The sequence below is a fragment of the Pseudochaenichthys georgianus genome, chromosome 3, assembly GCF_902827115.2.
Source record: "Pseudochaenichthys georgianus chromosome 3, fPseGeo1.2, whole genome shotgun sequence".
Classification (NCBI taxonomy): Eukaryota; Metazoa; Chordata; class Actinopteri; order Perciformes; family Channichthyidae; genus Pseudochaenichthys; species Pseudochaenichthys georgianus.
The window spans coordinates 16,941,930-16,956,656 of record NC_047505.1 but is presented as its reverse complement, the minus strand read 5'-3'; the positions used below and the strand labels follow the sequence as shown (position 1 = coordinate 16,956,656).

Genomic DNA, 14,727 nt, shown 5'->3' with positions numbered 1-14,727 from the left:
TAAACCCCGCGCGTCATGGCGCGCGGAGGGTAATGGTTACTGTGAAATGCGTAACGGCACTGCGCCACTGGCTGCACCCGACTTTTCTAGTACGGGGCGTGCCTATGGGTGCTGTCCTTTCACGAAGGGTGGTCACCACGGACGCATGTCTGACAGATTGGGGAGGTATTTATGAAGGCCGTCCGGTGAGGGGTCTCTGGAGCAGAGACCTCCAGCGGGAACACATAAATTATCTGGAGCTTCTAGCGGTGTTCCTCACCCTGAAACGCTTTCTGCCTTTCCTCAGAGGACATCATGTCCTCGTGAGGACAGACAATACGACTACAATATCGTATATAAACCGCCAAGGGGGTTTGCGTTCTCTCCAGTTACACATGCTGGCACGCAAACTGATCTTATGGAGCAGCGGGCGTCTCCTCTCTCTGAGAGCGACGCACGTACCAGGTGTGTTGAACCTCGGGGCGGATCTGCTGTCCAGAGGTGCACCACTATATGCAGACTGGACTCTACATCCAAGGATTGTGAGTCAGCTGTGGGTGCATTATGGTAGAGCCACGGTGGACCTGTTCGCATCAAAAGAAAATGCTCAATGTCAGCTGTTCTTTTCGATGCGCAACTTAAACGCACCGTTAGGCGTGGACGCACTCGCACACGTTTGGCCTTCGGGCCTTCTGTACGCATTCCCACCCCTGGCTCTGATTCCCCAAACTCTGGCAAGAGTGAGGGAACAACGCCACACACTTATCCTGATAGCTCCGCACTGGCCCGCTATGTACTGGCTGGCGGAGATTTATCAGCTGCTGTGCGGGCAGCCATTTTTCACCCACACCCAGAGCGCTTGGCCTTATGGGCCTGGCCCGTGAGTGGTACAACCTGAATACAGTGAGACTCCCTCATAGGGTGAAAAACACTATTCAGAGTGCGAGAGATTCCTACTAGGGATCGACCGATATGGCTTTTTCAAGGCCGATACCGATACCGATTATTAGTAATCAAGGAGACCGATAACCGATATTTGGAACCGATATACATTTGCAGTAAAATCAGAAAATCTTGGTGTCAAAATGTAGAATAACACAAACTCCAACACAACTCAACACAACTTCTTTGAAATGCATTTAAGCATATATTATGTTTAATGAACTTTTAAACATCTTACAACTGGTTTCCTCTGTGCCCTTTTCTTTAGTGCAGCCATCTGCAATGAGTTAGAGAGAGACAAGAAGTGGGGCAGCAGGCTGACATGCTTAACTAACAATAATGCTTAATTTATTATATCTGTCTTTCTAGCATAACATCCCAATAAGCTGCTAGCAACTGTAAAACACTAGTGCTAGCTAATGTTTCGCAAACTATTAAAAGTGAGGCTATTAATGTAGACCTAACGTTAGTCTAGTAGCCTCACTTCTAATATTTTGCTAAACATTTGCTCGATACATGTTGGCTAGCTAATGAGCTTCACATATCAACCTGAAAAACTGCGAGGCTCCACTCGCAGCCCCTCCCCCCCCCCTCCGCTGCGAGACGCTGCACGCAACCCCAACTCTGACTGACTTCCCGCGTCCCTTTGTAACTGGGAAACTGATAGCATTGGATCATAAGATCGTGGTGTTTTTGCAACTTCAGCATAGGGGATAGGGATGTTTATTGAACTTCGGTTTAACACGTGTATGGCTCTGCCGCTCAGCGCTGCTGCTTGCTTCAGTCTGTGTCTACGTTCTTTCGCACCTGCCTGTAATCTGAGAAGGTCCCGCCTCTCTGGCTGGCTCCCGCCCGGAAAATCTTCAGTAATAGCCTATCAGATAGCGCTGTGGGCGGGACATTGCTCGTGTACACAGAGTGGTGACTGCAGCCAGAGAAACGGCCGCATCAGAGCCAAAGTTTTATCGGCAATTTGATAAAAAAAAGGCCGATACCGATAATCGGTCAAATGCGGAATATCGGTCAACCCCTAATTCCTACACCAGGTCTCTCTAACATAGTGCTGTTACTGGCCCTGGCTTCCGCCAGGCGAGCCAGTAATGTTTTCATGCACTGTCTGTACATGTACCCAATGGACATTGAGGCATTTCCTCCGCCGCTGGGTCCCTCCGGGGAACAGCAGCGGGATTTGCTGTGTCCAGTTCGTGCTTACGCACCTGTATGGACAGATCAGGGGTACTTGTCATAATGACCAACTCCTGGTCTCCTGGGCTAACCCTTATAAGGTCAAGCCTGTTACTAAGCAACGGCTCTCCCACTGTCTTGTGGAAGCTATTGCTTTGGGGCCCATACGAGTCAGAATTCGCAGGCACCCTCGGGTCCGCGAGCTCTTTCGACTCAGGGTCTGGCTGCATCCTGGGCTCTGTCCAGGATGTCTCCCATCCAAGACATCGGTGCAGCGGCGAGCTGGTCCTCGCCACTCACTTTTGTCCGCCTCTTAACAGGCTGGACGTTCTGCTCACAGTGTGACTCAAGCAGTGCTGAGCACCTGGTTGAGTCAGAACTCTACCTGTTGAGTTCTGGTTGGTTTGGTGATTTTCGAGATAAGCTCGTCTGGCAATACGGGAGCTACAATTTCCCATAGTGAGACATCGAACGGAGTGTTATGAATGAGAACTACAGGTTACTTACGTAACCCCAGTTCTCAGAGTAACATGAAGTGAGATGTCTCACCAGACGGCCCTCCTTGCTATGGTGAAGCGAGAAGAGGTGCTTATTTTGAATGACGCATGCGTCGTGGCGCAGGCTACTTATAGGGGGTGATTTCCCCTGACGTTGACGTCAAGATCACCAGCCAATCAGGATTGGCGTAATGAGATTGATGCTTCTGTTTGCTCCGCGATGAGGCGCATCCCATAGTGAGACATCGAACGGAGTGTTATGAATGAGGACTTGGGTTACGTAAGTAACCTATAGCTTACTTGGGATTTAATAAAAAATCTGTAATGTCTGACTACACGTTGCTGACTTATGTTTAATGTTATCACCAAATTCCCAGATCTCAGCCAGTACCATATTATTATTACTGATAGAAACTAACTGAAAAAACCTAAACTGATTCAAATTCTATTTTCCTACGACAGAAATGTCCTTCCACTTCACTCTCCCCAAAGAAGGCGAGCTGATTGGTCCTGTTGTCGGTGCCACGCCTCCTCTGATCGGCCAGCTGAAGCAGACGCTGAGACACAGCACTCCCATTGGTGGGTTCTTGTTTCAGTCAACATGAGCTGCTCAACAACTCACTAAATGTCCAGTAGTGTAACAAGATCTGATGCAGAGCTTGATGTTCTCCTTTTCTCCAGAGATCACTTCCTTTTCTCAAAAGTCTGGCGCGGTGGGGGATGTCTCTGCAGACGGGGCGATGGCAGCCAGTGACATTGTTTCGGGCGAGAGCGGGGATGACACGATGGAAAAGGGAGACGGGAAGCTGAGTTTGAGGATGAAGCTGGTGACCCCGGTGGAGGAGGGCAGCTCGGAGCGCTTCAGCCTGCAGAGTAAGAGCTCAACCTCCCTCACGCTTTTATACTCCATCCTGCCACATGTGACCTCGTAGTAATACATTTTGTGTTTTTTTTTATCCTCCAGAGCCCGCCCTATCAGAGGAGGATGGACCTGTCATCAAGGTTACCACTGTTGCCAAGGCTGTTACCAGGTAACCTAGCACTAATCTGTTCTTGGAGTCTTGGGAGTAAAAAGCAGCTGAAGGACATTCTTCAGCCTTCACAAGGGCACTTCATTCACAATGGAACCAATGTGTTGAGATTTTTACAAATATATTTGACTGTGTGGTAAACTGATTTAGATTATGGATGATCATTTATGGTCCAACCGATGGTGCCCTGGTGGAGGGAGGCAATTCAATGTTTAGAGCCCATGTGTCATATCAACATGAAGATTATTACCGGCAAATTTGTCCGACTACAGCTTACTGTAATGCTATTGCAGTTATAAGAATCTGTTGGCAGAAATGTACTAATGTTAATAATAAAGCTTTATTTATACAGTGCTCAACGTGCTTTAACAATTGAAACATAACTGAAGACAAACAGAAAAAAATATCTTCATTTCAAGTCAGAGGTTAAAAGACCTTAGCACAAATGGTTAATGCGCTCATGCTACATACCTGATTTCAAAAAAGTGAAATGGGGTACAGAATATCTATAAATAACATGCAATGTGTACAATGGAGGGCCAACTTGGTAAACGTAAATAAATAATAATAATAAAAAAAATGTAAACAATACAAAATAAAGACAATTAGAAGAAACTCTTCATCATCAAACATTTGATGAGCTTATCAGAGTTTACACGTTTCATCGGTGAGTCATGATCCCGCTTTGCGAGCAGTTGTTGGTGCTGGTTGTAAGAATAAGAGTGTAACCCTGCTGTTTGGTGTCCCTGCAGCCCGTCAGTGTTCAGTCGTGTCCGGCAGGTTCACAGACAGCAGGACGCAAGAGAGGAGAGCCAGGGGGGGGGCAACAGCACACCTGTCAGGTAAGAACACATGTTGCATCTGTGAAAAAACGTTTTAAGGTTTTCCCATTTTAATTCTATAAAGTCCCTTCTGGCACTGCCGGACAGACTGCAAGACATGAAGGCACCGGGGGGGGGGACGACTTGCTATATGATCACACCAGCGTTTGGTAAGCTTTCAATATAGATTTGAAATATATAGATAACGCACAAAGAAAATCTCCAGCTCCACATGTCCCTTTGACCTAAGAGGGAAGTAAGAATAGCCTTCCCCTGTTGTAATGTATTTCAGTAGACAGAAATAGGTGCTCGAACGGGAGCTGCAATCATGTTGCGCACTGAGTGTGCTGACTTTTGGTACAATGTCCCGCTGTCTGGCTTCCTGCATAAAGTCAAGTGCTCGGGGCAGTTGTGGCGAAATGTCGCTCCTCTGTTTTCATTTGACTTTTTGGAGTGTGGGAGAGGTGGGATGGTTATTTTTTGCATATCCTCTCGAGGAGAGGAATAGCTTTGGCTTCTTTTCTAAACACAGTTCTGTGACTGGCTGTATATTTGAGCCCTTCTCAGGCGCAAATCAATGGAGACACAGATCAATGTAAGATAAGCATGTGCAGGGTGTGAGAGAAACTCCTGGTCAGCGTTTCAGTCGGTAAAGCATTGTTACTGAAATCCACAACAAAGAGAAAAACGTATATAGAATAGAGAAATCACAAAATTAACATTACCTGAGTTGTAAATTAATAATGTAGTATGTATCGAGACACAGCAACTTCACATTTGCTGACACTGCAACAACATTATATTACCGCCCACTCATGATGCATCTGCCTCCATTACTCTGTAAATGTTGTTTGCTCTGCCCTTTTTCCCTCTTTGTCTCCCTGCCAGCATGTCTATGTGTACGTGAGGAGAATATAGGTGTGTGTGTGTGTGTGTGTGTGTGTGTGTGTGTGTGTGTGTGTGTGTGTGTGTGTGTGTGTGTGTGTGTGTGTGTGTGTGTGTGTGTGTGTGTGTGTGTGTGTGTGTGTGTGTGTGTGTGTGTGTGTGTGTGTGTGTGTGTGTGTGTGTGTGTGTGTGTGTGTGTGTGTGTGTGTGTGTGTGTGTGTGTGTGTGTGTGTGTGTGTGTGTGTGTGTGTGTGTGTGACCTACTTTTGGAGTGTGGAGGTGGGATGGTTATTTTTTGCATATTCTCTCGAGGAGAGGAATAGCTTTGTCCTGAAGCTTTGACAAAGTGAGGTTGTTTTACAAAATGTTTTCTGCGGTTGTGTTCTCTTTTATCCTTTAGTTTGTAAACAAAATCACATGATGTTATCTAATTATAGGCCTAAAGTGCTTCTTAGGGTTTTAAGGTGCTGCAGCAAAGTAGACAGTAGAGGCAAATACAATACAAATATGGACCTAAACATTAGCATAATAGGGCCACTTTAAAATATGTAAATGTATTTCCATGGCTCCTGCTTTTTTAGTTCCATTTTTAATTCCAGTGGATGGTCATGTTGGCACCATGTTTGTGTTGGCTGTCTGCCAGATGTCCCACAGCATCTCATTTGTTGCTGTTCACAGAGGAGATCTGTTCTCCTCGCCGCAGAGGAGCTCCCAGGCCTCCTCGCTGGGATGCAACAGCCTCCCCAACAGCCAATCAGAACCTTCACAACAGGACGTTTTCGCAGCATCGCAGGAGATCCGTAAAGCTCCTGCAGAGCGCTCTGCAAACAGGCTAGGGCCGCATAAAGCTGCAGAGCCCCCCACCCCCAACAGGACAGAGGCCCGGCAGAGGGCCCCCTCCGACAGCACCGTCACCTCCAGTCCGTCCAACAAGGTCCGCTGCTTATTATTCACTTCAAATAATGCATAATGTAAAGGGTATGCTACAGATTTCTGCAGCTTGTTAATAATATTAAACCAATTTAAATGTTAATACAAATGCTGAAGTGTTTTCTTTTTGACAAACACAAGTAAGTGCTTGCATGGGGTGTGGAGGTGTTGATCCCTCCGCTCTGTGTCTCAGATCCGTCAGAGGACAGTCTCCCAGCAGACCACCGAGGCTCCGGGGCTGCGCTCCCCAGCCAACAGGGTATGTACTTTTAGTTGTTATCATAACTTTTTTTCAGCTTGTGTCAAATATTGCCCCAGTAACTTTTTATGTTTTTGTTATCAAGGGTGAGCCGGAGTCTCCGTCCTTTAGAAGAACCACAGCCCCCGCACACCGCAGACATATGCGCACCATCCAGGAAGTGCGGACCACCGTCACACGCATCATCACAGACGTGTATTACGAGGACGGCAAAGAGGTGGACCGCAAAGTCACAGAGGTACCCAATATATTTCTCATTTCTAATGTCTTCACCTGTACAGTTTATTTATGCTATAAAGGATTAGTTCACTGCTTTTTTGATGGAGCTTTATACCGTTTCAACTTGGTGCGCAACTTTACTTTTCTGTTCCCTCTCACCCCCGGTGTAGTGTTGTTTTAAGAGCTTTGAACAGCCACTGAACACTACCCAATCAGCAGGTACAACAGACCCAGTTAGGGCCTGGTAAACAACCCTCGTGAGGTGGTGAAGACTACAAACTGGGCTAAAACAGAGAGAAATCCAACATTCTTTATGAGCTTTATAATAAGTATTTTACCATACTGAATAATGGTATCTATCATCTGCGAACAATTTCATCCAGAAACCTGTGCGAATTAAAATATTGTAAAAGTTAGGCATATCAAATAAAAAATGTACCATACTTTTCGGACTATAAAGACCTGCATATAAGCCGCAGCAGCTAAATTGTCCGTCTGTCTTGCTCTCGTTCTGTCTCTCGGTTCCACTTTTACTTTGGCGCGCTACCTGTCTCACTCTTTTCCAGCCTCCAGCTTTTCCTGCTGGAGCCCGCCGCTTAAAGGTGGCGGGCGCGGACCGGTCATAGAGCCCATAGCGTTAAAGGTGGTTAATTTGACCTGTAAAATCCATAGATTTAGGAGGTTCCCTAGTGGCCGTTAGCTGTACAAAAAAAATGGGGAAAAAAGTTGCGGCTTATAGTCCGAAAAGTACGGTATATAAAATCTTTATTCACAGCTTGTTGCCGCTTTCTACTGTCCTGATTTCAATGGGGAGCTCATTCCACCATTTTGGAGCCAGGATAGCAAACCCACGTGTTTTTGCTGATGGGAACTTGGGTCCCCCTCGCAGTGAAAACATATACTGCTGCCATAACATTAACATGACCAGGATCTGGCAATAACAGTTTTGGAAAAAGATTGGAAAGAAGGATGTAAAGTCCTTTTTAAGATGATGCAAAGGCAGCTTTTCATTACACAAAAAAATCATATCATGAACCCATGTGTGAGAATATTGGATGTTAGGTGCTGAACAGGATGCTGACCACCCACCAAAGCATGTATTTGACTTCAAAGTGAGTGTTTGTTTTGTTACCAGGAGAGCGAGGAGCCAGTGGTGGACTGCCAGGTGTTGGACGGCGATATTTCCCCGTGTCGCACCGGTGGCAGCTCCATGACCTCCGGTGACCTCGGGGACATCAGCTCTCTGTCGTCTAAAGCCTCCAGCCTGCTGCAGCACAGCTCCGGAGGAACCAGCAGCAGCGGATTCACCAGGCCCGACTTCCTCATGCCGCCCAGCCGAGGGGCCACGTCCTTCAGGTACTGCCCATCAAACTCTCTCCATCTGGCTTTAGTCCTCTGCTTCATCTTCTCTACTAGCTGCATGCTGATCTCTGTGCACGCCTTCTCCTTCTTTGACTTTCTAACACCTTAATCTCTCAGTGGTTCTCTGACCCACGCCTGCTTCAGGTACAGGTTGCTCACAGGCATGAATCTGGGGTCACCAAACTCCCCTCTTTTAATGGGCTGTTTGTGATTCCGAGTGGCCCCAGATCAGTGCCTGTGCAACCTGACGGGCTCCGTTCGTCCCCTCTGTGTGTCCGCAGTCCCAGGAGGGGAGGCGGTCATCAACAGAGGGGTCACAGGGGTCAAAGGGCAAGGTCAGGGGTCACAATGAACAGAGGCCTCGCCCCACCGTTCCCCAGAGGAAGGGGTAGAAGGGGCCGGCCCCCGTCCCGTGCCTCAATGTCCAGGTGAGTCCTCACTGAGGCTCGCCCTGCACGTAAAGAGACGACAAACTGAACCCACACTTTCTCTAACAGAACTTTACTTTCCTCTTCTCACTAAACTCACAGCTGATCTCCTCATGCTGCTGCAGCTGATGATTCCTTCAGCTCTGATCATAGAGTGGTGCAGTGACGAGTCCTAAGACCCGGAAGTGAGTTAGCATTTCATCACTGCCGGTTCCCTCGTCTCAGAGCCAATGGGATTTCTCCATAGGATTTAGGAAAGTAGCTCCAAATAAGGTCTGTGTTCGACACAAATTGAAGAGACGGATCACGTTTTGTTCTACGACATTAAATACATCAGCAGTGACCCCGCTGGTGATTCTTGAAGAGTTTACGTGTCTGAAAAACGATGGTTGTGACCGAGTGGCTGAACAGGACTACAGAAGTTGTCGAGGCCGTTTTACGTCATTACATAAACACGTAAACACTCCTGCTAAGTTAGTTTGCCCTGTTCTGCTTGAAAGCAAGCACCTGCAGGTCTTACAAACCGTTAAAATAAACGCTTCAACTTGTACAATTCTGAATCTGTATTTTTGAATATGGATCTCAAGTTGGCGTGACGTTGAAGTCGTGCGACCCTGATGTAGTTTGTTTATAGCATAACGTTAGCATTTTGCTTCTGGCGACTAGATTTATGATTAAAAAATAATAAAAGTAGGATAGACATGTGGAGATTATCCGGCTGAACAAAACGTGCATTTATCAAACAGGTTCGTTTTCCACAGATCTTATTTCGAGCTATTTTCCAAAATCCTATGGAGAAATCCCACTGCTTTTTGTCGAGGGCACCCGAGCGCAGCTTACCTCCGGGTAAATACGTCATCCCTGCACCACTCTATTATGTTGATCAGTTTATAAAGAAGTCATGGTTGATAAAAGTAGTTTTAAATATGTTTTAGTACATAATTCAGCCTTTCGGAAAGTTAATTAAAATATTCTGAAATACTATGGGTTAGACATTACCTACATACTAGTATACTATAGTATACTTTTATACTAGAGGCAACATATTTCTTTCTTTCTTTGTTGGTAGAAGTACTCAGATCCTTTACTTAAATAAAGGTATAAATGCTCTTTTTTTTTTTTTAAAGCAATCCACTACAAGTAAAAGTCCTGATTTCTAAAATGTTACTTAGTGAAAGTACAAAAGTAATGGCATCAAAATATACTACAGAAAGAAAAAGTACTCATTCAAAATTCAAATATGAGCCTGAAAATGAGCACGATAAGGCCCCTTTAAGCACTGCATAACATAGGCTGTTAATCCAGAGCCATTCTAGTTATGGAACTACTTGTGCCTCATCTTGGGTTATATTGTATACAGATAGGCATTGAGGAGGAAGTGACTTGTTAAACAGGAAGCTTTGAATCACCCTGTCCTTCTGTCTGACTGACTCTGTTTGGCTCTAAGGGGGGGTGCTGTCGGCTCCCCGCAGAGGCTCGGGGCTCACGGCCAGGCTCATTCCTCCTCAGAGGAGGAGCCCTACACCCGCATGCTCCCCCCGCGCCTCCCCGCCAGCCCCGCAGACCCCGAGCTCCACAGCCGCTCCGACTCCCTCAGGTCGTCCCCGGAGGAGGCCCACTCGGCAGGGAGCAGCTTTGTGGGGCTGCGGGTGGTGGCCAAGTGGTCGTCCAACGGATACTTCTACTCAGGCCTCATCATCAAAGACTCTGGAGAGGGCAGCTTCCGCCTGCGCTTCGACGACGGCTACGAGTGTGAGGTGGCAGGGAGGGACATCCTGCTGTGTGACCCCATCCCCCTGGAGACGGAGGTCACCGCCCTGCTGGAGGACGAGTACTTCAGCATAGGTGGGGAGGAGTTTAATAATGACATGAACTAACACCTTTACCTTTCAGATATTTTAGATCATTGGATGAGCCAATTCTAGAACGGGTTATTATTGAATTTCTAGAAACATTCAAGAATCAAAGACATTTTGAAGCTTTGTCAATTTGGCAATGATAATCTTGAGGCTCCTCCCATGATGCAACATACAATATACTTGATGAAAAACTAACACAAAAAAAGGTTTTGTGTTGAACCTTAAACCCAAAGCACTGTTAACACTGCTGTCTTTTGTGCAGGCATTGTGCGGGGCCACAAGACCGAGGGGCCCGACCTGTTCTACAGCGTGGAGAAGGACGGTCAGAGGCAGTGGCACAACAGGACCTCCGTCATCCTGTCTCTGGAGCAGGGCAACAAGCTGAGGGAGCAGCACAGCCTGGGGCCCTACGAGCCCTCCACCCCGCTGACCAAGGCCTCCGACATCAGCCTGGGTGAGACCCCCGCTGCACATGCACAGATGCCTTCGTGCATTTCTTATTTAGGTTCAATGAAAAGCATTTTCTTAGCTCTTTCTAATTGGATTTTTTACCAATCGTGATAACATCGTCCTCGGCAAATAATGACTGAGATTTGGGAACACGGTGAAAATCACTGAAAAGAAGTCTGTCAAATACCCCCCCCCCCTCATTTAACAGTGCTCTCAAAACAAACCCTTAACCAAACTCAGTTACTGTACACCACATTATCTGGTGTCCTATGCTGAACTGAGTACATTTACTAAGGTATTGTACTGAAGTACTTTCGTGACATATTTGTACCTTGAGTATTTTCATTTAATGCTACTTTATACTTCTACTCCACTTCATTTCAGAGGCTTATGTCATCCGTTTTACTCCACTTCTTTTGTTTTAACGCTCACAGTTACTAGTTACTTTGTACATAAAAACAATGGTATATTGCAGTACTTTACTACTAATCTACACATTGGTTAATTGTGTAGATCAATTGGGACCTAAATTTGGTCCGAATTGCCGAGCTACAATAAAAAAAAAAATGCTCTTATAAGAACAGGATAATGTAGTAACCAAGATATTCTGAAATGGGACATTGTGCAGATTGAGTACTTTTACTTTTTGTACTTTACGTACTTAGATGCTAATACTTTTGTACTTTTACTTAAGTAACATTTTGAACACTTTAACTTGTAATGGAGTACTTATACATGTGTGACCAGCTCATGTGTGTCCTGATGGGGAACATGTTTGATTGACTGGTTAAGGTTAAATTGCCGGTGTGCTCTGTTCTCCATGTTGGCCCCTGAATGAAGCGTGGTGTTGATGTGCTCCGTAGATAACCTGGTGGAGGGGAAGAGGCGGCGCAGAGCGGGCTCCGAGGACCACAGCACCCCCAACCGCAGCCCCCGCACCCCCGGCCCCTCTGGGAAGAGGAAGCTGATGACCTCAGAGGGCATCAGGTCGGCGGCTAAGAGGGGCCGCAGGGGTGCTGGGGCCAGAGCCGGTACGGGGGCCCATTCACCACAACCATAGACTGAATAGGGGGAGGGGGATTCTTTATGTTTTTTAACATGTGGATTTCAGTGTTTTTATGATATCTATCGGACCGCTTACATCAACGTTTTAGATTTTTTAAATAATGTGATATCCTAGTCAGATTTTATATTGTGTCTGTTTGCACATTTGAAGTGTAATTGCAGTTTTTAAATGTTTTAGACGCATTTTAACGATTATAGAATTTTATTTTTTTTTATTGTACTTAATGAAATGTGAAGCCTTTGGCCACTTTTTAACCTTTTATCTGTCTGAACTTCTAAGAATGTTATTACAGTTAATGATCCTGGTCAGCTCTTAGATGTTCTTGTGTATGGGGTCAGTAATGTGTGATTTCTGTACTGAGCCAAGCTGAGACTCTCAGGGCAGTCCGTGTCGCCCTCTGCTGTCCGCTGCCTGCTGCTGAGAGCCGCCTGGTAATAATAACATGCAGCAGTGTTACGATGGGTTTGGTTCACGGTGGAGGGAGACAAAGGGTGCATCTCTTTAACATTACATGTCACTTGTTAGACGCTTTTATCCAAAGCGACTTACATACTCAATACTGTGGGCAATCCCCTTTAAAAGTCACAGGTGTTTTTTAACAAAGCCAGGTTATATATTTCAGGCTGAACAATTCAGTTCAGCCAATTTATGGGAAAAAAAATCGTTTTATGCAGTGCTGCAGATAAGCGTTGCCTGGAGCAGCTCTGATTTGCAGCAACAGCAACATATTTTTTGTGGAAATCTGAAATAATTAGCAGTTAAAGATTAAACAAAAGGGAGAATGTTTTTTAAGAAGACATTTGAGAGTCACAACATTTATTTATTTTTCTGATACTTTGGCATTTTTCTCCTTCCTCGTCTGAAACGTGTGTTTCCTCTCCAGCTCAGCGGGTGGGGGTGTGTAACACCTCCGGCAGCGGCACAGATCTCCCCGGTCAGGCTGGTGACGTGGCTGATACTCACGGCCCCCTGCCCAAGAACACCACCCTCTTTATGGGTTTCGCCTTCATGCTGACCGCCTCGTCCGAGATCGACCGGCTGACCAACAAGAGCGCCAGCGACAATGAGGACGGTGAGGCAGGACCGTATCATCACACAATACAACTGCAGCGTGTGGAGTCGACTGATGCTTCCCGACCTGTACTGGTTCTTGGTTATCAAAAATTCACTTTTTCTTTTTAACAGATTACGTGGAGCCGGGTCCGTATAACAAAGCTTACACAGAGTCTCAGCTGCAGGCGGGGGGGGGCTTCGTCCTGCCAGACTTCAATGAAGAACAAGTAAGTGCTCTGAAAACAACTCAACTATCAAACTTCCTAAAAAATGTGTAAGAATGCCTCCAGTATTTTATAGCCATACATTATTATTTTGCTAAAATTGGTCATCTGCAGCTTTGACTCGAATAACAAATGGTAGCAGATATTGTTCTCTATTTTCCAAATGTCACTCATTATGTGCAAGCATGTGACACACGGTGTTTTAAGATGATTCATTTCTGGTTATTTTGTGAAACATTGCTCTTCATATATTTTCTAACAGTCTAATAAATATATGTATTATTCAAATTGTTATACTCTCCACTGATAAAGCTCTGTATACGTGTTATTTAAGGTGTGATCTTATGCAATTATATTCTTGAGTACTAAGATGATAAATATAATCACAGCTCCTGCTAAGGTATTTAACACTCTGTCCATGTTCTCCTTCCTGTCCCCTCTGCAGTGTAAGGCAGCCTATCAGAGCCTGCTGATTGCAGACCAGCACTGCCGCACCAGGAAGTACCTGCTGTGTTTGGCCAGCGGTGTGCCGAGTGTGTCGCACATCTGGGTGAGAGACTGCTGCAAAGAGAACAAGCTGCTCAACTACAGGAACTACCTGCTGCCCGCCGGAGCGGGGCCCGACGAGGCCGTAGTGGAGTGGTGAGGGGATCAGCATGATTTATTCTTTGGGTTACACTAGATGGATTCGGTAGAAATGATATAGGGTTGTTTAAGCATTCTAGTTACAGAAGGATCTTTTGCTTTCCTCAAAGATGAAAATGATAAAGCTGGAGGGTTAAAGGTCTTCTTGCCTGTTGTCCTATCCGTTACTCAGTTATTAATGATCTATAACCAGTTTAAAAGACTTTGATGGACTACATCCTTCATTATCCTACACTGCTCCCCGCGTGCCCCTAACACTAGGATGGGTAAAATGCAGAATGTAAATGTACCCTCTGTGGGACGATTAAGGGTATGCAAAATAAAGAAAAGAAACATTTCAATGTTTATAATTTAGTTCTAAAAAACTATAATAAACTGCAACAGTGGAGTAAGAAATCCAGATGTTAAGTAAAATAAGCAATACCAGTGTTAAAAGTGCCTACAATCAAACATACATGACCTCAATGACATGCAGCATTGCTTAAAAAATAAGAATACTCTTAAAGTTAACTTTGTACGTACGACTGATTTGTAATCTGTGTTATATTAAATCTCAGATTGGAATTGTTCTGTTATTTTTTTCTTATCTTTCTTGAAGTTACCTATACTTTTTTATAAGAATTTGAAACGTATCTGAAACTATTACATGATGCCAAAAGTGGACTCGAGAACTCTTTTCTCTCCGATCAGGCATCCGCGCTGCAGCCCGTTCAAAGCCCTGCGGGTCCTTCTGGTGTTTGAGAAGCCGGTGGAGCTTTGGGCGCAGCTGATCACCATGGGGGGAGGTTCGTCTGTCCGACACTTCCAGGCGGACAAGGACGGCTCAGGTAGACTCTCAACTTTACATGTGTGTTCAATTTAACTTCACTCTTTTTCTAACAGTTTGTTCTTC

At 45.5% G+C, this 14,727-nt stretch overlaps 1 protein-coding gene across 4 annotated transcripts in view; it reads left to right on the top strand.

The window, feature by feature from the left end:
• tp53bp1 (tumor protein p53 binding protein, 1) overlaps positions 1 to 14,727 on the top strand; it is a 41,319-nt gene that overhangs the window by 26,252 nt on the left and 340 nt on the right. For 3 of the 4 annotated variants that reach the window (XM_034105666.2, XM_034105657.2, XM_034105664.2), the window contains exons 13-28: positions 3,066 to 3,182; positions 3,285 to 3,476; positions 3,568 to 3,634; positions 4,387 to 4,476; positions 6,019 to 6,274; positions 6,464 to 6,529; positions 6,615 to 6,767; positions 7,884 to 8,104; positions 8,392 to 8,538; positions 9,986 to 10,383; positions 10,660 to 10,851; positions 11,711 to 11,878; positions 12,797 to 12,985; positions 13,099 to 13,193; positions 13,636 to 13,832; positions 14,526 to 14,662. In XM_034105666.2, coding sequence (XP_033961557.1) covers positions 3,066 to 3,182; positions 3,285 to 3,476; positions 3,568 to 3,634; positions 4,387 to 4,476; positions 6,019 to 6,274; positions 6,464 to 6,529; positions 6,615 to 6,767; positions 7,884 to 8,104; positions 8,392 to 8,538; positions 9,986 to 10,383; positions 10,660 to 10,851; positions 11,711 to 11,878; positions 12,797 to 12,985; positions 13,099 to 13,193; positions 13,636 to 13,832; positions 14,526 to 14,662 — 2,685 coding nt within the window. The remainder of the gene's footprint in view (positions 1 to 3,065; positions 3,183 to 3,284; positions 3,477 to 3,567; positions 3,635 to 4,386; positions 4,477 to 6,018; positions 6,275 to 6,463; positions 6,530 to 6,614; positions 6,768 to 7,883; positions 8,105 to 8,391; positions 8,539 to 9,985; positions 10,384 to 10,659; positions 10,852 to 11,710; positions 11,879 to 12,796; positions 12,986 to 13,098; positions 13,194 to 13,635; positions 13,833 to 14,525; positions 14,663 to 14,727) is intronic. The other variant, XM_034105673.2, reaches the window with a different exon arrangement.